The sequence below is a fragment of the Microtus oregoni genome, unplaced genomic scaffold (assembly GCF_018167655.1).
Source record: "Microtus oregoni isolate MIOR12 unplaced genomic scaffold, Mior012 000025F_ref0000491, whole genome shotgun sequence".
Lineage (NCBI taxonomy): Eukaryota > Metazoa > Chordata > Mammalia > Rodentia > Cricetidae > Microtus > Microtus oregoni.
This window is the reverse complement of record NW_024543084.1, coordinates 7,809,238-7,830,910: the sequence shown is the minus strand read 5'-3', so window position 1 is coordinate 7,830,910 and position 21,673 is coordinate 7,809,238. Positions and strand designations below refer to the sequence as shown.

Sequence of the window (21,673 nt, the reverse complement as noted above, 5' to 3'; positions counted from 1 at the left end):
GGCAAGGGTGTTTGGTACCCTGTTACCCAGGAAGCGAGACCCAGTGGGGAAGAAGGGTTTCCAAGGGGAGACAACTGTTCTGTAGCTATAGACTTAAACAGATCCCTTGGCCTCCCAATTTCCCCAGCACCCTATGTCTGAAGCTTGGCCACATGGTCACAACCAACAAAGTAGACTTTTTTCAGTGTTTTATTGTAAAATACAGCTAAACCAGAAATAAGTAAGGAACTTTCTACCCAGCACATATAATACTCACTGCGTGCCCACCAAGAGCCAGCGTGGGGGCTCAGCCCTGTAGGGACCCAACACACACACACACACACACACACACACACACACACACACACACACGATGCTCCTTGCTCTCTGGAGCTCACAGTCTGGCAGAGGAAACAGACAGGGGCTATAGCTATTTCCACACAAGTTTCAAGGTTAGAAGTGCTAACAGGGTCAAGAAATAGTGGATTCGTTCACTACAGCAGAAAGGGCCTGAGAGGCATATTTGCACAGTGACAGTGGGAACTTCTGCAGGCAGAACCTTCTGTGGGAGGTCTGGAGTGGAGATGGCGTTTGGGTTGGACAGAGAGCTTACGGGTTCAGACAATTGGAAACTTCCAAAAAAAAAAAAAAGGATGGCGGGGATAATATAGTCTACAAAATTTTAATTTTTCACTTTAGGGCATCACGCAAAGAAGGGAAAGAGAAAAGCCTGTTATCAGTTTCCCCCATGCATCAGTTCACACAAGTAGGAACAGCTGAGCCCCAGCTCCTCTCAGAAAGGACACCTCTTAAAGTAGGACTCTCCCCAGATGGAATAAGGCTGGCCTAATAAAATAACCAGGAGATCCTTAATTTCTGTTTTCTGGATCCTTTCAAACTTCTCTGTGAGCTGGGAGCATAGCCTGGTGGTAGGGCACATACTTCCTGGAAGTCAAGAAATGGTCATGTGATTTCTGGGGACCCAGAAGATCCTGGTTGTCATACATGAGGCCCTGGTGGGTTTCATTCCAAGCACCCAAGCCAAAATGAACACCAAGGAGAATTAAAACCTTCTCCATAGATCAGCACAGGCTTATCCAACAGGGTAAGGGAGTCATGCGGTGGGTGTTGTTAAGGGCCTTGATTGGTCTGGGCTGTGGACATGTAGGACAATGGAAGAAGGGAAAAGTGTGGGGAGCAGAAGGCACCTAGGTCAAGCAAGCAGCCTAAGATCCACTCAGAGGGCAGAGGCAATAAGAGAGGGTTTCGAACGAGGGCCTGCCATGGTCCAATCTGAAGGATAATCCTGAAAGCATCATGGGGGTTGGGTCAGCTAGCAGGGTGGAGTCAGAAATCTGGCATCAGGAGTCTTCTATATCCTACTATCATGCAGCCTGCAAAAGTTGCTCTTCAGACCCTAGCGATGCCCAGAGTGAGAAGACAGTTGGTGGAGTCATCGATGGCCTGGGAGTGGAGGAGGCTAGGTCTGGGCAGCACTACTGGTCCTCCTGGAAGTAGAACTTGGTGACTGTAAGGGGTTCTTCGGGTGTGTTGGTGAGGCTGACAGGCCGGTCAGCCTCTAGTGCTGTGCAGAGGAACCAGCCTCGACAGGAGGCTGACTCAAAGCTGGTGGTGGGGCCTTTCTCGGAGCGGATGAAGGTGAAGCGCTTGTCTTGTTCCTTGTTCATGCTCAGGTCGGTGATGTTAACTTCCTGGAAGTCAAGAAATGGTCATGTGATTTCTGGGGTCCCAGAAGATCCTGGTTGTCTTATCTATCTCAATGCTTCTCATAAGGTGGTCAGTCTCTGATGGTGGAGATCTGATTGATCTCTTAGAGACATGGTCAAACTACACAGATTCCAGATTTCTTAAGACAGCACAAATAGAAGGGGTTGTCTTGCTGTTATCTCTTGCACTGAAAAGCATGCTAGCGTGGCCATGGTACAGTAAGTCTATCAAATACATGGCCCCATTAGCAAAGACTTAGGCTAGAGAGGCAGTGATGGGTCAAGATCTGATTCTTTCTAGGCAAGAGAGCTGTGAAAGAAAGGGTAGAGTGTCTTAAAGCCCATAGGATGTGTTATATGAGATTATTATATTTAGAATAGATAGTCACTCCTCTCCTCCCATCCCCAAAAGGTGGTCATGTCCATTGGTAAGCGTTAGTGGCAAACTCAAGGTTGTGGTTACTGGCAGTTACAAGTTTGCCCAGCTAGTCCTCAAGTTAATGCTTGAACAGTCCACTGCTGTTGGATAGGTCAGGAAGTGACAGTTCTATGTGGGATTCCAGCTAGTAGCTTGGATAATCGTTAGAAGTTCATGGTCTTGAAAGTGGACCTTGCTAGAAGAAGGTAGGTCCAAGTGGGTTGGGAGGCTCAGCATAAGACCCATGGGTGGTTCAGGTTCTGTGATAGTGTCGTAGAGGTGGCCCTCCATGGAAAATGTCTCCTCCTAGAGTTTAAACCCTTGCTTAGTGCCCTTCTACAGTGCCTATGTTAACCACGTCATGGGCTTTTGCCAATAGACTCATGTAAGGCCAAGTTTAATAAGTGCTTTCACATTGAGGGTCATTTTTCTGGAATAATCTCTCAAAGAAGTTGGCCACCATGCTCCAAGGAAGCTTGATGCTAAGAAGTCACGGGGAGGATGGTTTAGAGGGTGAGAAACCATCTGGGACACCCAATAACGACCAAGAACATTACGGAAGTTACTTCAGGAGTGACCCCAAAAGATTACCCTCTGGGAGGCTGGGAGGAGGTGGAAACTTGTTTTTTTTCTCCTTTTCTCAATAAAAAAATGGAAAAAAAAAAGATTACCCTCTGAGGAACGATGTGTCTCCCTCATCCGCGCATACTCACGGAGTCATGAGAACCACCTGTGGCTGGTGTAAACTGATGGATTTCATAATGGTTTGATAGCTCAACCAGATTCTTACCTCCAGCTGGAGCTTGATATTGTCTCCAGACTTGATACAGGACAGGCACAGCTTCCCGCCGTGGATCCCCAAGAACACATTTTGAAGGTCAGTAGTCACCATGTCTATCTTCTCTGCAAAAGAGCGGAAGGTGAAGTCAGAAAGAGAGACGAGGAGGAAGGGTGAGGAAGAACCTGTGAGTATTTTCTGTCTCCTTTTTAAACTAAAATTTTAAGGTCAGAAGGTCAGGCAGGCTCTTTCTTCCTAGTCTGCCTCCATATAAGAGAGCCAACCAAACGCTCTACCTAGTTATCCCTAAGGACCAGCCTCCTAGACTCTGCTCCACACTCTTCCCAACCTTTTTTTACTTTCTCCAGGAAACCTGTCTTCCTGATCAACAGAAATGCTGTTAATAGTCAGGGGCACACAACTCATGAGGCCCGTGAGTAGGCTCCAGGAAGCCTGTGGACTTTACAGCCCACCTTTCCCATCTGCTACTGGGGAGCAGTAGAAAACCCAGCCTCCCTATACTCGAGCATGCTCATGGGAGAATTCCTAGATTACTAGAAAGTCAGGAAAAGCCAGTCCTATAGCTGCTGAGTAAGATAGGAAAGCAGAGGAAGGGCTTGGGGAAGGAATAGTAAGAAAGTGTGGGCAGTGCCTCTCTATCACAAATAGAGGTGTGGGAACTCTTAGACTCTAGTGCTAAAGGAAATTCAAGTTCTGTCAACCCACTGCCCTCATTTTTCTAGAAGAAAAACTAAAGAATCTGTGAGTGATGGTCCTCCCAGTTCATCTAGCTTTGTCCCAAGTACAGATGGGTACATGCTGAGGTTAGTAGCCACAAGAAAGAATATTATTAAGCCATGTACATGGTGTATTCACCTAGGGCAAGGCTAGGGTTTGAATAACACAGGAACATGGATGGTCTTCCAGCACAGAAAGATTCAGGAAGTTCAGGGAGACTCCTGGTCCCTGTTCCCCTAGATGTGTCCCCGGGGCACTAAGACTCAGGCTCTAAACATTTTTTCACTCTTGAGACCACTCCCATGTGTATCCTCTGGTGGTCATGTCTCTCATTTCAAACTCAACAGAAATGAGGACATCCTACCTACAGCCGGAGGAGCATGGAAAGGTGACCCTAGGCCCACATCCCACTAGCTTCCCTGTTTCCCACTCACCTTCTTTTTTTTTAATATTTATTTATTATGTATACAATATTCTGTCTGTGTGTATGCCTGCAGGCCAGGAGAGGGCACCAGACCCCATTACAGATGGTTGTGAGCCACCATGTGGTTGCTGGGAATTGAACTCAGGACCTTTGGAAGAGCAGGCAATGCTCTTAACCGCTGAGCCATCTCTCCAGCCCTCCCACTCACCTTCTAATTTAGTATTTGGTCCTTGTAAGTAGCCAGCAATGAGTTGGTTATTCCTCAGATAGAAGGTCTTCTGGTTAATATCCCAGATTCTGAAAAGCAAAATGGCCCAGCTGTGGTAGGCAGAACAGTACCGTGTCCGACATCCTCAATGCCATCTAACCTACGTCTAGATCTGCTGGGAGTGTGGTCTTCAGCGAGATCATAGCACAAATGAGACGACTCAAGCCAACACTACCGTAAGAGAGAGATCCATCTCTCATAGCTGGTGAACAGAAAACCTCTTCTTCGTGCTCCTCATCCCAGCGTAGACTCCCGCTGCTTCAGGAGAATTTTCTCTAGAGCATCACCATCTGATAGAATCTTAGGCAATGCAAACACATCCTGTATTCACCCCACTCATTAGGGGAGCTGCTGGCTGCATGCCTTTCTTTCATTTTCAGGCAGCTATGTGTAAATTTAGGTGGCCACTTGAAACTAGCGGCTACATCATAGTATTACAAGTTCAAGGGTTAGAACACATCGCAGCCAAGCTACTCCGAGTCTTAGGCCTGAAAGTCTGTAACTAGAACTTTTGCTTCTCTTGCCAATCACCCGCTCTGGCTCTGGCAGGGACAGCTGTCCCTGGGAACAAATCAACTTCCTCTCTAGCTTACACAATGGCCTGTTGGTCACTCTCTGTCTTGGTGAAGGGATCCCTGGCTGTGAGACAGGCCACTGTGAGATGTGATAATACCACCCTGGTGACATCACCTTGGATCTGTACCTTGTCTCTTTACTCATCAGGGGAGCTGATTGGAGTAGCCACGGAGCTCTGCGAAGGGCAGAGGACAAATCAAATCCTCTGCATGGGAAGGGGGTATTTGCGCCTTTGCTTCTACGGTGAACTTCAAATCGAAGGGACCCAATAGCCTTGCTTAAAAGGACTCCAGGAACCTCTCCTGGAGTTGCTAAGAGGATGTGGTGGGGAACCTCATGAAGCAGACAGTCCCTGTTTCTGTGGGACAGACTTGCCTTGGGATGGATGCACATACTCTGAACCAGAAACCCGGCTTCCAGCTGTAGTTCCAAAGCAGACAAGGTCAAAGGGGAAGTGATTCAACAGACTTCATTCTCAGAAAGGATCGAGGACAGCGTGTATGCACCAACAATCTCTTCATTTACTTTTCAAAATCAAAATAAAGGCCTGCCATTTTTACTCTAAGGTTGGTGACAGCTTATGATAGTTGGTGAAGATCACCCAAGGCTCTTGGTCCAATTTTAAGACTCAAGACATTTTTTTTTCAGGTTCTCAGAGTACAGGTCCCAGAACACAGCTACAGGATTACTTATGTCTTTAATTTGCACAGCCCTTTATGGTACACAAGGGGTTGTCATTAAACCAGTAAGATGCCCAGGTAAGGAAACTGGGAACTCCAAAGAGAGAGATCTTCCAAGTCAGCACAGACAGGGTGTAGATTGTTGGTCTGAGCCATAGACTGTGTCCTGCTGCGGTAATCCTCTTTGCTAGATCCCAAGGCTAGCATCATTCCTGGGCACCTTTTATTCTGCCACTTACTGAACACTTCGGAATCTGGGAAACTGAGAGCAGTTGATCACCCTGTTGTCCATGCATAGAACATTTTTTTAAAACATAAGCCTTAGAGACGGTGCATGTAGCAAGTTGTTCTTGAGTCAAGGATATATATCCCTTTCCATCCCGTCCCTCAGATCCAGTGCCCTGGACTTACGTACGACATGCATCTCTATGCAACCCCATGTCTTTGGAAGACTTACCTGAAAGCTTGCATCTTGCAGGGTCTTCTCCTAGAAGGGCGGCAGGCTGCTTCTGAATGACATAGAAGGAAGAGAAGGAGAGAGATTAAGTGACGGTACCGTCTGCTGCAGAGTTCCATCCTGAGGCCACAGCAAGGCAGCAGAGACCAGAGACTGCCATTTCAGGCTCAGGGTGGTTGCTTATAAAGAAAGTAGTCATTCACCGGCCCGTGCTGCTGTCATTCCGTCCCCCCTGTCAGACGCGGAAAAACCCTCACATTTCCAAAAAGAGAAACCCTTGCTGTTGTCACTTTCAACCCTGCTGAGTGTTGCAACAGTGTGTTGTAACTGATCTCCTCCCCCTTTCACCCTTTGCAATTTCCCCAAAATTGAGCTTTCCATTTCCCCATTCATGGTGTTCCTGGGAAGAAGATGCGATAAAAGCCAGACTCTCGTTTGCATGGCAGGTAGTCTGAGCCTGCTGGCTGAGTTTTCCTTTTCCCTCCTACAAAACAGATGCCAGCAGAAATGTTCCCTTTGCAACGGAAGGCAAGTGATAGGGCCTGGTGGACAAAGGACCGTCTCACGTCACTATTACCGTGTTCTTTGGGGAAGGGAGAGCTGGCCAGACTCTGGATAAACATTGTGTCCAGAACTAGATGGTAAATATTTGGTGTTTTGTGCACCATCCACGCTCAGCACAACACTCAGCACAGCTGTCACGGTGCAGAAGCACCCGCAAACAATTTGTGAGTCAGAAAGCTCAACTGTTCTAACACACTGCATTTGCAAAAAAAGGGACAAGTCACATGTAGCACAGAAAGTTTACTGACTCCCGCTCTAGAGAAATGAGTCTCTCCCAAGGGATGCTTTAAAATCAGCCATCTTCCCCAGTCCCACGTCTGGAAAGCTGGAGCCTATTAGAGGTGATTTTGTTCTGAAATCGGGGTCTGGGGAAAGTGGATGAAGCATGCGGCCAGCAACAGCTCCAGACTTCTTCTCTGCCACTTGTCACTGCCATCCATGTGGCCTTGAAAAAGTCACTTCACCTATTTTTGTCTCTGCCTCTTCATTCTCAGAATGAGGAGGACCGCGTCTTCCTTGAAGATAGAAGGAAAGAAGGAAGTTAAATCTTGGTCCCGAGTGGATGTTAATAAACATTCATTTCCTTTGGTGCGGTTTTCTCTAGACAGCTGGGGAAAGGTAAGGACCTTCCGATTCTAGGTTAGGAAAGGTGAAGAGAGCCCTTGTGTGTTCCCCTGAGGGAGAGGATGCTGCTACAGCCTTTCCAGAGCTGGACTGGAGCTTGTGTTAGCCTTATTTCAGCCTCCCACAAGGACACTCACAAAGATTAGCAGAGGGAAGGGTCACGGAGCTTGTTAATAGGAAGTGACCAAAAACCCATTTCTGCACTGGAGCCCTAGATGATAGTTTTGAGAGTCCCAACAGCAAGTACATATCCTTCTTGAGTTCTAGTAGAGAGATGCTATCTATCTGTGAGGGCCAAGGGATGTTCTGTTTGCTCATTTCTTTGTTTGTTTGGAGAGTTTCTCATGAAGCTGCCCGAAGGAGAGTGATAAGTATGAATGGGCCTGCTTATTTACAACTTCCAGAAACTGCTGAATTAAATAAAGCTTTGAAGTTTCTGGAAGGCTTATTAGTCACCAGGTGCATAATGTTGTCATCATACCTACCGAAAGGGGGAAGTAACTGGTACCCAGCTTCCAGAAGCTCCCTCATGCTTGTCTTAGGGTACTTCCGAAGCTGCCCTAGACTCCTTTATTACTTACTAATTTGTACAAATGCTACATCTTGCATGTTATTACCGTTCACATTAACACCCAGAAGCAGGCAGGAGGTTGGTGATTGCCAGAGGCAGTAGCCGGGAGGTAGGGAATGGTTAAGGAGGGAAATATGCTGATGGAGGGCCTGGGTTGTAAAGCAGGATTCCTAGGAGGACAGAGATGGCTTTGTCCAACTGTCAGCAGTTGCTCCAGAGAAGATAGTCTGCCTGGCTGTGGGCAAACCGTTTCGGGGGGGAGAGACTGCAGGAGCAACACGTAGGCCACCACAGCTGGAACAGTTTCCTCATTTCCAAGCTCCTCACCCCATTCCTGAGGGACACAGGCTACCCCTGTGCTAATCAACACAGTAACAGCGGCTGAAGTTCAGGTGTCTTTCGCCTTTCTGTCTCTCGGCTGCCTCAGAAATCTAACCTATGCCAAGCTGATGAGATGAGTGAGTTCTGGGTATCTGGGGCCATGCCATAATAACAGTGGTGCTCACTACATGTGGAAATGTGCCGAGAGCGTGGCTAAGTAGTCCCACTACCTCTTCCCTTTCAAAGGGAAGGAAAGGAAAAGAGAAGAGAAACAAGAGGGACAGAAGGAGAACGGGAGGGAAGAAGAAGGAAGGAGAAAAAAATGGTAGCTAGGTGAGGAGGCAGATATGTTAACTAGCTAGACTGTGGTGACACTTCTATAATATTTATCAAGATATTAAAGCCTAAGCCTTAAATGCATTCAACTTTTTATTAACTATGCATTCATAGGAAAACAAAAACAACACAAGAAATAGAAGATAATTTAACAAAAAAAATAACAGTTCCTAAAATGCTATGTAGTTGGAGTGAGGCACAAATATTTGAGCAACATTATCCTGTAAATATGATTATATTTATAAGGGCTGTGATTTCTAATATAGTATACAGAAATGTCATTAAGCAATAAACATTTTGTTTGTTTCTTACTGTGTAATTTTCTATATTATTTTTTAAAGATCTTTTTTGTTGGGTTTTTTTTTTTGAAAACCCAAGTTTTGGGCAGTTACTAATACAGCAATCAATGAATGTCTCTAGAAGAGCCAACTTTTAGCAAACTGGTGAAATTTTGTTAAAACATCAAATCAGTATTATCTCAAACATCCTTGAAGGTTGAGGAAGAGAAGCGACTTGCCAAGGTGAACGGAGGAGCTCTGTGCCCTCTTCTACCCTTAGCCAGTGGTCCAAGCAAAACTCCACCCACCATCACAGCTGCGGGGTCATTGTTGCTCTGACCTCGGCCCAAATCCAAACAGAAAGCATTTAGTTCTAGAGGTTCCAAACGCTAGCCTCCCAGACTTTCCTTGCCCTGTGCTTTCTTCTCTGGACCATGCCCACCGCCTCCAAAGGACATGTGTGCAGGAAAGGGGTCCCTGGGTGGGCCCCGAGTCTTAGTCCTCTCACACCGTCCTGAGCTGTGTTACATTAGACAGGGTGTGCAGACTCGTTAGAACCCAGTTTTATTACCCAATAACCAGTTTCAATAACGGAAATCACATCATGGATCGCTATGAGAATTAGATAGACTCCTCACATGATGTACTTGACCCTGATCCCGGCCTGTGGGGATTACTCAAACAGTATTGATTGCACTCAACTCTCTACCTCAGGGTAAACGGGAGAGACGGGTCACAGAGCCTACCACGCCTCCAACCCTGTCTCACACGTGCAGGCACGTACAAGCCCTCCGCTCCCTGTTACCCAAGCATGGTTCTTTCCTTCTGGACTGAAGTCCCTGGATTTCCTGTGGGGATCCTAAGCACATCTCCCCACTAGAGAGGGAAGAAGAGGAAGGACAAACTCCTTTTTCTTTCCTCACTCCCTGGCCTTGATTCCACTCAACTTTTTTCTTATGGTTTGGAGGCAAGGGAATGGAAAACCCAGGTATCCACATGCTGGGAGTGGCAATAGGTAGGCTCCATCAGGCAGCTTTAGGGACACAGCGGGGTATAAACAAAAGTGTTTTCACACGTGGATCAGGGGCCTTAAGACTCCTTTACATCAAATAGCGAGGAGGAAATGACCTTCACAAATGTCTTACACTGCACCTTGTAATGTTTTAAACACAGCTCTGGCCCATGGGAACTCTCTGATAACTCTTCACTATTTCTCAATTTCAGTTGGTGATGTCTTTCAGTTCTAGAACTTTCGCTTAATTCCCCTTTTTATAGAGTTTTTAACTCTTAATCCAAAATTTTAATCTTGTCTTCCAAATCTTTGGGAATGTTATACCTGGACTTATGTATTATGTGTGTGTGTGTGTGTTTGTGTGTGTGTGTGTGTGTGTGTGTGTGTGTGCGCATAGGATGGAGGTTGATGTCTGGGTGTGTCCCTCCATCACTTGTCACTAGAGCTGTTTGAGGCAATGATCTCTCATGGAACAGTTTCAGTTACACTAGTGAGTTCCAGAGACCCTCCAGCCACCACCAACTCAGTGCTAATATTACAAGCTCATAAGGTGATGCCCAGTTTCAACATGGATAGTGGCGCTCTGAACTTGGTTCCTTATCCTCTTGCAGCAAGCGTTTGACCAAATGAGCCGTCTTCTCATCCCTGCATGGGCCTTTGAAGGGCTTCCCCTGATAATGCCATGATTTGAATCCATCCTAGGTCTCCTCCCATTGTCTGGCTTTCTTTAATGCACAAACTGCCTTGCATATATGTTATGGTTTAAGTGCTCCCAGAATGGTGCTGGTGAGCTATGGTAGACCCTGCACGGGGGAGAATGCCTTAGGTCCCTGGAGGCACAGCATACTCTTGAAGGGAATTTCTCTGCCTTTTTCTTCTTCTTTACGTCCCGGCTGATAAGGTGAATATCTGCAGTATCTGTTATACCCCCAAAACCAAAGCAGTGAGTCTACCCAATCTTGGACTAGAGACTCCAAAACTGTGAACCAATTAAATCCCTTCTCTCCATAAGTTAATGACAGCAGGTATTTTATTATATGAACAAAGCTGACCAATGCAGCATGTCTAGGTTTTTTTTTTAAATATTTGCTCAGGTTACTGTATAGTTTTAAACTGTAGACATCTTTTAAGGCTGTGTATGATGTTATCCTGATATTGATCATTTTGCTCCTGCTGGGCTATTGGACCAGAGCACGGAAGTCCTAGGTAGTGTTTGTCTAAATAAGTCTTAAACTCATTTGTGAGTGGGCTTGGATGCTTGAGAGGGTGGTTCCATTTTTGGTTCCCTCCTAACTCTCCAGGAATCTAACCCAGATTACTTGGAATTTATGAGGACCATTATTTTTTTCCTAAGCAGAGTGTAGTGTATAAACTTTAATCGGTTTATGCTGAGCCCTCCAAACCAAGATCCACGAATCCTCAAAACCTCAGCTCGGGGAAGAGCTTCTCCAGAGATTTAACCTGTGGCCCCTCACATGTTAAAGGCATGCTTCACCTCTGAGCTATCCTCCCAGTGAATCTGAAGACTTTGAAACTTGTAGATGCCTTACAGATAAAGAAACCTAAAGCTACCTTCGACTTCTCCAGACCCCATAGTTCCTCATAATCTTGGCCATTCTGTCATAGATTCCAAAGGGTCTTCTGAAGATACATATCACCTGCCTTTCCCTTCTCATGTCTATGACTAAACACCTGGCTAAGGCAGCTTAAGGAAGGCAGGGTTTGTTTCAGTCCCAGTGTGAGCGTATGTCAGAGGGCACATGAGGCACTGAGTCATGCTCATTCAGAGCTAGGAAGCAGGAACAAGGACCGCTAGTACTCAGCTCATTGTTTTCCTTATATTTAGTCCTAAGTCCAGCGTGGGCTGGCAATGGCCACAGATGGTGGTTTGAAAGAAAATGACGTCCACCCAAAGAGAGTGGCACTATTAGGAAGTGTGGCCTTGTTGGAGGAAGTGTGTCACCGTGGGGACAGGCTTTGGGGGTCTCTTTTGCGCAAGCTTCCCTCAGTGTGACAGTCAAATTCCTGTTGCCTGCAAGATGTAGGACTCTCAGCTCCAGCACGACGTCTGCCTGCGTGCCACCATGCTCCCAGTCATGATGATAATGAACGGAACCTCTGAAACTGTAAGCGAGTCACCCCAATTAAATGTTTCTTTGTAAGTGTTGCTATGGTGTCTCTTTATAACAATAGAAACCCTAACTAAGACAGATGGGTAAATTTCAACCTACAAACTCCTATACAAACGGATCCAGAGGTTTCTTCTAGGTTTGAGATCTTACCAAATTGGCAGTATTAGAACTCACGCTCACCATGTTTAGGGGTAGAGTCAGAAGAAACAATGGGAAAGCTGGATGTGAGCCAGAACAAAAAATGCTGTTAATGCTACACCAAGGACCGTGGGTCTATCTTAAGGAAAAGCACATTGGAGAGTACCATGAAGCCCGCTTTGGTCAGATATTCCTGGGGTCAGAAGACAGATTACACATGGAGTGGGGTGACTAAGCCAGAAGGATGCTATGTTCAACCACTCTGTCTCTCCCTGTAAATCTTATTTATATCATTTCCCAATTGCTCTGGCTTAAATACTCCCACAAAGGATGATTTAAAGCCACCAACGCTGTGAATGCCAGTGAGTGGGAAGTTGGCAACCGGACTTTTCTTCTTTGCCTTTCCTTCTTTCCAGAGAGAAACCATCTCCATTTGTTTCAAGAGCAAACTCCCAAATGCTTCACTTTCAGGAACTGCACCACCGGCATCCGGACTGATAAATCCACAAGACCAGAAAACGTGAACGAATCCTGGTGTGAGCATCAGCTCTGCCTGTTGGAGCCACACTGGGGACACTCAGGCACTGTTTGTGAGATGCACGCATTTGGCTTTGGGTGAGCGATGTACTCTGAGCTGAAACAACTGCAGCATCTCATAGTCTCTAGCCAACACTCGAATGACTGAGCGTTAGAGGATCCAGCGCACAGGGGTGGCAGTCTTAGCCTAAGTTTGCTGATTTTTACTGAAACAATGGGCTAAAGTTGTTCTTCCCAAGTCATGTGTAAATATCCTAGGATGAGAAGTAGATACAAAAACACAGCAAACCCAGCACCTCATGATACAGTCTAATGTCGTCTTGGTCCGTCTGCTCCCAGCTATCCCTGTTAGGTGTCAGAACTCATCTTAATAATACCCCAGAATCCGTTGGAAGTTCCCTTGGGCTGCAGGCCAGGCTTGGTGACAGCTGTTCTCCTAGGCCAGCTCTCCTCAAGCTTCTGCCCTCTAGCTTTCTGATGTCAGGGTGGTCACGTTTTTCTCTCCGGGCTAGTAAAGGTCATTCAGGACACAGGGCATAAACCGATCACGGGAAGAGCAGCTTTGCAGAATGCTTACTCTCTTCCCAGATCCAAATAGGAAGCTCCCCCTCCCCTGAATCCTTTCAGAGGTCAAGTCTTCCCAGATGGCATTTACTTCCAGGATGTGTGGGTGTAATACGGATTGGCTCCGAGAGATAATTTGTATAATTATCAAGTTTTCAGAGGTACATGTTTACTCTTTTCTTTGAAGATGAACTTGGTAGGACAAGAGCTGATGGAGAGGGACAGGAATTCTGAGAGAGGGCACACCTACGCTGTCGTCTTCTGGGCCCCAATCTCTGTCACCGCATTCCCTGCTTCTATGCTGCAGTGATAAAACACCATAGCCCGAAGTAACTTACGGAAAAAAAAAAAGGTTTATTTTGGCTATGGTTCCAGAGGGGCTAAGAGTCCTTCATGTAGGGGAAACATGGTGACTGGAGCAGAGCTCACATCCTCAACCATAGCCACAATGCAGAAACGACCTGGAAGCGGCGTGAAGCTTTAAACTCTCCTGCTCACAGTAACAGTCTTGGTCCAGCAAGGCTGCACATCCTAACCCAAATGGCACCACCAGCCAGGGATCAAATGTTCAAATGCTCAGGCCTTCTATAGGGAGCATTGCTCATTCAAAGCACAAACACACTCTGCCACCGAGTGATCCCTACCTTGTATCACTCTTCATTCCACTGTCCTCTGTGCAAGGTAGACACCATGGTACTGCTTTCACGATGGGGATGTGCCCGGATACCTTGTAGAGCCGAACTCAAGGATCAGAGAGACTACACCTGCTCTAGACAGTCTGAGGCAAGATTTGAACTCTGTGTTTTCATTCTTTCCCATGCTACTGTCATGCTAAAGAGGCCACAGATGCTTCCCTTCTTTGCTTCATTTCAAGGTCAACACGAGCAAGAACTCCACCTATTTTTTGATGTTATTTTTGGCTCTAACTCATACCTTATGGAGTAACTGGTTAGTTCATAATTGCTCAAAGATATGGGAAAACATTCGAGATGTAAGGAAAAAGTGACTCTAAACCTTTGTATAGGCTGTAGTGAAGGCCAATTTATCTGGCTATGGACTAGAATGACGAATTGCCAGAGACTATTTTGGCTTTATTACTGAATATTCTGATTCTCAGTGGACTCCTCAGTCCTTTGCTCTCTCTAAATGAGCTTGTACCCTGGTGGGCAATGCCATAAATTGCAAGCACAATTGTCTTAGTGACTGCCTCTCTTGCCAAGTTATCTTATCTTATCGGCAGAGACACCATCCACTTGGATAGAGGATAGGTAGTTTAGGTGATAGCTAGATGGACAAATTCACAGATGATGAACAAGACAGACAAACAGATAACCCACAAGTACACAAATTCCCAAAATGAGTTTTTCAGCCAGGAAGAGACCACAGTAAATACCAATCCACCTTTGACTCATTTCAGGCTAAACCATTCATCGCAAGATGATGTTGACGTTTAGTTTTTTGAAAACTGTTTTCAAATGCAGGTCCTAACACAGGACTTGTTCTTTCCTTCACCATTGCTTCCTCCACCTCTTTATCCTCTTTCTTTAGAAACATCTGTGATGTAAGTAGTGAGACTCCATGTCATCATTCTTTCATTCCCTTATCAAACCACACATGTAACTTCTCAATTCTTTTCTTGCTCTCTGTTTGACCGCAGTTTGGAACCTGCCATCTCTTTGGCTGTTGAGGGCATTTCTGATTCCTTCTTCCAGGGACTGTGGTGCCCATTTTGGGCTTGTTGGCACTGATTTCCAAGTTCAACCCAACTCATACCCATGAGCGTGTAGCCCCTATGTGTTTGCCAGTTCTAAATATTTTGGAATAAACTATCTTAAAATAAGATTCTGTCTGGTTCTGAAAATGACCCCAGCATCCTACTTCACCGCATCTGGAGAACATGCAAGAGCATCTAACGTTGTCACACGTTCCGTAAGTGATAAGACACCCACTGTCCCCATGGCACAGGGCAGTGGTTTAGAGATAGACTTGTCCACAGTCAACACTAGCTTCTCCCCTAATACTGGCTGTGTGGCCTTGGGCAAATTACTTCATCTTTCTCCATCTATTTCCTCTTCTGCAAGTGTGGATGCTAAGGTCCTTCCTCATAGGCATTAAATACACAAGCCACCTGAGAGTGAGTGCCCGGCTTGGAGCAAGCACCATGGAAGTGTTCGTGTCCTTCCAAGGACTTGGCAGCTTTTTCTTAACATCAAGAGTAGAGAGACACCACCTCCCCCAATAAATGGTTGGTTCAGCAGGAGCTGAACTGAAGTTAGAGACTGAACCTTCAGACCAACGATCCTAAGATTTATCTGCACCAAATATGTTCTGAGGAGAGATAGCAACCTATATTTTGTTTGTTTTTGTCGGTATATTTAATCAGAGCACCCCAGATAACATCTGGCATTTCCTTAAGAGAAGTCCACCGCTAGTGCATGGCTGAGCCTGCCTTTTCTCTGACCAACATCTCTTGGAGTTGTCTAGTGTCAATCCGTTCACTCTCTGCAGATCCCACCCTTCCACCTCCCTCTCCAGCCTGTGGACCAAGGGTGCTTCCTATCAATAGCTGCCACTCAGCACACACTTCTTTCCTCCACCTTACGGAGACGTTTCGTCCATTTCCTGTTTCCATGAACAGTGGAGAATGGTCAACACCTCTAGTGACTCGTCTCATAATGGGCACGCCCCCTCGGCCCCAGCATACCTGCGTGGTTTCCTGGGATGCCGTGGCGTTCCATTATCCAGGTCTTCCAGATAGACGTGGGCTCCACGCCCTTGGCATCCAGCACTGGCAACACTAGTGGTAGACAATCCCGCCCTTATCTTGCACACAGACAAAAACAACTTTAAAAAGCTTACCTGAAGCCATGGGGGAGCAGGACAGGACTCGAGGTCTTCCACTGTCTCCCAGCGTCTCACTCCAGGAAGAGGTGGCGCCTATAAAGGAGCACCCGGCCAGCACCTCTGTCACTGACCCTCCCAGGGTGGAACCACCCCTCCTTCCCAGCCACCTAAGCAGAATAAGGGGGGAGCTGGCCCCTCCCATACACCCACACTGAGCCAGTCAGCCTTAGGAGGTGGGTCGCTGACGACAGATGCCAAGCCAGGCCCAGCTTCCAGAGGGGTGACTCAGGCTAGCAGAAGCCAAACTGGTTCTTATCTACATAGAACTGGAGGTCACATGTGGGGAATGAGCTGGATTTATGTGGTGGGACCTTTGTCTCACCCCCCAAACGGACCATGTATGCATACATTTATTCAAAATACATCTTGACTTAGTCCTCCTGCCTGTGAGGTGGTCTCACAAACACTGGCAGCAAGCCAGACCAGGCCACGTGTGTTCTAACGGGGGGTGGGAGGAGTAAAATAAGCCAATTTCTTATGGGGCTAAGGGCTGAAGAATAAACCAAGAGTGTGAGGTGCCTTTGAGGGACCCAGACAGATATCTTAGAAAAAGAAGTCAGGAAGGTCTCTCTGAGAAAGGTGGTATTTGAACTGGGGAAGGGGAAGAATGTTACAATCGCAGGGAACAGCAAGGGAAAGGACCTGGGCTGGGACCTGTATGGTTTGAGCCCTGTGCAGACCCCCAGGGTTGCTCGCAGCATCACTTAGGGTATTCATCCCATTTCCCATCTCTGCCTGCACCTGCCTCATGGCTGGACCATTGCCAAGACTCTCTCCAGCAGGCCAGAAGCATCCCCTCAACTTTCTCTGGACGTTTCCCAAGCCTCTGAGCCCTGTTCCTCCTGTGCGATTCAGAAGCAACCTGTTCTGGCTTCATGCCTCTGCGGCCTCCCACCAGGGAGCAGACAACTCGTGTGTACTTAATAACCATCCGGCTGATAGGTGGAGGACAACAGCAAGAGATCCTTGGGGCCGGTCTCCAGGATGGCAGTGACTCTTTGAGAGACTCGGGCCATGTCGTTCTTACTTTGATAGAAATAAAATAGACCCGACATTCCCAGCTGTGTCTTAGACTTGACTGGCTGGAAAGATAACTGATATGCAGACCGTCATAAAATGCTTTATAAATTGTGTGATCTTAAACAAGGCCTTGCTCCAGGCAATGCTTTAATACCAAGGTGAAGGAGAGGGCAGGCATGTATAATGCTGCTTGTAATCCTTCCTCCTGCAAGTCTGCCTCTTTGATGGGGCAGGACAGCTCACTCTCGCTTGATTGAGTGGTCTGGTCAGAGCCTTTTCTTTTCCCCTTCTCTGCACATTGATCTGCACTCATTCCCAGGGCCTCTCTGTTAGGTCTGCCACTGGCCTGAGAGGTACCGGGAACCTGAGGTGAGAGAGGATCTCTGCCTGGGCACTCCTAACCACAGGGACTTCCCATGGGGCCCTTATTTCCTGCTCTCCTTAGCTTGGGCTCACCCAGCCAGAAAGCCTAGGTCTCTTAGCCTTGAGAAGAACTAGAAAGGAGCCTTTGCAGAGAAACGTGTGTTGGTGAATAATCAGGAACTAATTTTGCAAATCTGGAAACTCCACAAACGGCAGCTTTGCAAAACTCGGAAGCCGAGCTGGTGAGGGGAAGCCTACAGGCTGTGGAGCCTGCATATCTGTGATGGCAACAGGAGTCACGTGGAAGGCAGGCTCCGGTGCGCAGGGGCGCGCATCTCAACCTCATCGACTGCATCTTGGTGACTTCGGTAACATCTGTAAGAGGAAGGCCAGACACTTGTCACCTCATTGTCGGGGTGAGTTGTGGGGAGACCTGAAGTAACACATGTGAGGGCTCACTGCGATTGGCCCTTTGTATCTGCAGAGACAGGATCTGCACTTGTAGATTCAATCAACTACGGGTCAGAAAAATAGTTTTTTAATTGTCTCTGGGGGCTGGAGAGATGACTCAGTCAGTAAAGTACGTGCTGTGCAAACACGTGAGCCTGAGCCTGGATCCCCAGAACACACATAAAACTGGATACAGTAGTGCACACCCACGACCCCAGCACATCTACTGTGACCTGGCATACACAGTGGCAAACACAAGATATGTTACTCAAAAACTGGAGTGGAAGGCAAGGACCATCACCCCGGACATGTGACCTCCACATGTGTGTCATTGTGTAGATGCCTGAACTCACACAAACGAACACACACACCAGACATAGACCCATACTACATACACACCCCTCCCACACACAAACACCTACACACACATACACAACTTCTATAGTGACTTTTTGTCATTATTCCCTAGGTAATACAAAGTAACTATGTACATAATATTTATGTTGCATTCAGTAGTATAAATATAGAGAGGATTTAAAGTATAAAGGAATATGCACACATTTTTTAAGGAACTTTGTCAATTTATATGAGGTTTGGTATCTATGGGTTCTGATAACCAAAAAGATTCCTAGGACCAGTTTTCCGAAGGTATAGGAGAAAGATTAGGGCTTAGCTAACATGGTCACAGGTGTGAACTGGAGAATGAGTTTACATTAACAGGAAGCCAAGGCCTGGAATAGACACCGAGGCCGCCCAACAGAACAGACTAGGCTTGCAGCCATTACAGTTTGGTCAGCATTCGAGACTGCAGAGTTCTCTGCTGACCTAACCCTAGGTACCTGGGAAGGAATCAGGTATGGTACCCTCAGCCTCCCCTTGCCTCCCCTAGAACTCTCTTTCAGGCCGATGACACAAAGCTCCGAAGAGACCAGTGTTCTGGTGCAGGATGCCGAGAACACCAAGAAGCCTGAAATCCAGTGCCCCAGCACGAAGAAAGACTGGCAGGAATGGGGATCCCTGGTGATTATGGTCTTGGGGATTCTAGACATCTGGGTAGCCTTGGCCATGGGGAGAAAACTTCTAAAGATATTAGTTCCTGTATTGCCAGGGTCCTGTTCAGAAAGCCCTTTCCTGTGTCAGTGAGTTCGCATACCTTTTCTATTTCTCACTTGGTCGGATTCAAGGTGTCTACTGCTATGTGGACATCCTGGACTCGTCTGGAGTTGAGTTTTGTGCAGACTGAGAGATGAGAAGAGAGCTTCATTTTTCATCGAATAGCTGTTTGACCAGCATGATTTGTTGAAGAGGCCGTCTTTTCTTCAATGTGTATTTCTGACCTTTTTTGGTAAAAAAATCAGGTGGCTTGTAGAATGTAAATATATGGGTCCTCAATCCTACTCCAATGACCAAAGTGTGTGTGTGTGTGTGTTCATCCTAGTACCACACTGTTTTTATTACTATAGCTCTGTAGTATAACTTGCAATGTGGGATAATGATTTCAAAAAACCTCCGTAAGTTTTATTTTATTTTATTTTTTTTTTTATTGTTCGGGATTTTTTTCGAGATCAGTATCAGCTTGATTTCTCCATGTTCTATAGCTGGAGTCTGTGGTGTCTTCAGCAACTGTCAAATTCTAAAGGGTAACCAAGAACTTTGGCAGTGGCCTGTAAAGTTTGGGGTCTATGCCACCTCACTGATCAACAACTTCAGAAGAGGTTACCAGTTCCCGAAACCAGGATTTTTATTTGTTAACCCCTGCTTCTTAGTAGGGACATTGTTGCCTTGCCGTAGGGTAAGTCCATTTTAACTCTCTGTATCTATCTCTCCATGTCTATCTATAAAAAATGTAAATGTTTTACGGATGTTTCGACAGCAGCAGATATCTGCACAACTTTCTTGAAAGGTCTTTGGTGTTATTTATCCTTTCTCACACCCCCTCCTCTACCCCACCCTCACCCCACTCCAATTTAACCCTTCCTGTTCTGTTATTCCCTTTTTGACTCTTTATACAAGAGTGGTCTATCCCCTTTTCCCCCATAAAGCCTTTCCCTATAGCTCTTAGTGATTCCCTGACCTCTATGGGTATTCCAAATGAAACACACATATCTGAAGACTCAAAGCCAGCATCCATAAATGAGACAAACATGTGGCATTTGTTTTTCTGGCCTGGGCTGTTATCTCCCTGAATGATTGTTTCAGCTCCATCCATGTACCTGAAAATTTTATAGTTTCATTTTTTAATAGCTAAATAATACCCCACTATGTAAATATACTACATGTTCACTGTTCCATCGTCAGTTGGTGGCCATCTAGGCTGCTTCCATTTCATGGCTATTATAAACAGAGCAGCAATGAACAGGGATGAGCAGTCGCCTCCAGGGTAGTTGATGGAGTCCTGTTCTATGATTAAGAGCATTGTAGCTGGATCATGTGGTATAACTATTTTTAGCTTTTTGAAGAACCTCCAAACTAATTTCCATAGTAGCCGCATCATCTTCCGCTTCCATCATCAGTGAACAAGGGTTCCCCTTTCCCCCATCCTTATCAGCATTTTCTGTCATTTATTTCTGTGATCTTAGCCATTCTGACCGGAGTGAGCAGGGATCTCTGTAGCTTTGATTTGCTTTTCCCCTGTGGTTATGAATGTTGGACATTAAAACAAGCTGTAAAGAAGCTTCTTGAAGTCCCATTTGCCAATTATTGATATTGAGTCTATGGGGCCATTCTCGTTCAAACCACCATATCTCCCACCTCCAGCATATCCACATACTATCCCGGGGGCTTATGCCAGGTTATGTTACACAGCAAGGGGAGAGTTAAGTTTTTACTCAGATGACTTTGAAGTAGGAAAGTTGTCTGAGATTACCTGGGTGTGCCTGACTTAATCATGATGATCCACAGTGGGAGAAAAGAGCAGAAGGGTCAGAGAAACATTGGGGAGATGATGAGAGAACTGCTGTTGATATAAAGGATGAGGGAAGTTTCCACAGACTAAAAGCTGCACTTTCCTCTGGAAGGTAGAAAAGGTAGACGGTCTCTTACATAGCCAAGAGCCCTGTTGATAGAACTTAGTCAGGCTTGTGTTCAATTTCTGTCTTTCAGAACTACAAGACAGTATTTCTTAAACTTTCAATAACATTGATTTATTTATTGTGTGTGGGTGAGTATGGGTGGTGTATGTGTGATGTGTGTTTAGGTCAGAGGACAGACTGAAGGACTTCTCTCCTAGCTTGGGGGTTCCAGGGATTGAACTGAGGCTTTGGAGGCAGGAGCCTTTTCCCAGCAAGCCAGTGAGCCATGTCGGCCCATTGTGTATTATTTTAAGCCGCCAATTCTGTGGCAGTTTGTCATAGAGCACTAAGAAGGAACTAGTATGCTCCTCTTTGGAGACCAGGTCCTCTTAGAAACATCCTTTGGGTATTTCTTTGGGAGAAAAACGCATGTGCTGTCTATCTGGAAATCTATTTATTGCTTCTTGAAGGATCATTTCTCTACTATTGTTCTGATAATAACAGTTAATTTTTCTTGAAGTATGTGGAAGATGGCCTTCAACTATCTCCTGGCTTTTATTGCTGTGGGGAAGTCATTGGTCAGCATAGCTTTCTGCCAAGCAATCTCTTCTCCTTTGGTGTTCTACAGTCTAACTTATCTGTGAGGAAATGTGTTCTTGCTTATCCTTCTCTGTGAAAGTTTTGTACAGTTCTAGGCTCTTTAAATTGGTTCTTCATTCTGTGAATTTTTAAATTCTGCTTATACAGCAGGCTTTCTTTTCATGTTTAATACCTACTGTTTAAACCATTCTATTTTAAGTGCC

General features: G+C 46.1%; 1 protein-coding gene across 3 annotated transcripts; it reads right to left on the bottom strand.

Moving 5' to 3' along the window:
* Positions 1-171: 171 nt before the first annotated feature.
* Positions 172-16,105, bottom strand: Il1rn (interleukin 1 receptor antagonist). Of its 3 annotated transcripts, none has more exons than XM_041675284.1 (5): positions 15,982-16,105; positions 6,046-6,097; positions 4,273-4,361; positions 2,915-3,027; positions 172-1,691 (listed from the first exon to the last, which is right to left on the bottom strand). In XM_041675284.1, the coding sequence occupies exons 1-5, from the start codon at positions 15,989-15,991 to the stop codon at positions 1,476-1,478; spliced, it is 480 nt and encodes a 159-aa protein (XP_041531218.1). In that variant the 5' UTR covers positions 15,992-16,105; the 3' UTR covers positions 172-1,475. The 3 variants fall into 3 exon arrangements, with proteins under 3 accessions (XP_041531218.1, XP_041531216.1, XP_041531217.1); XM_041675282.1 differs by lacking the exon at positions 15,982-16,105 and adding an exon at positions 6,249-6,427; XM_041675283.1 differs by lacking the exon at positions 15,982-16,105 and having other exon boundaries at positions 6,046-6,232.
* Positions 16,106-21,673: the final 5,568 nt, after the last annotated feature.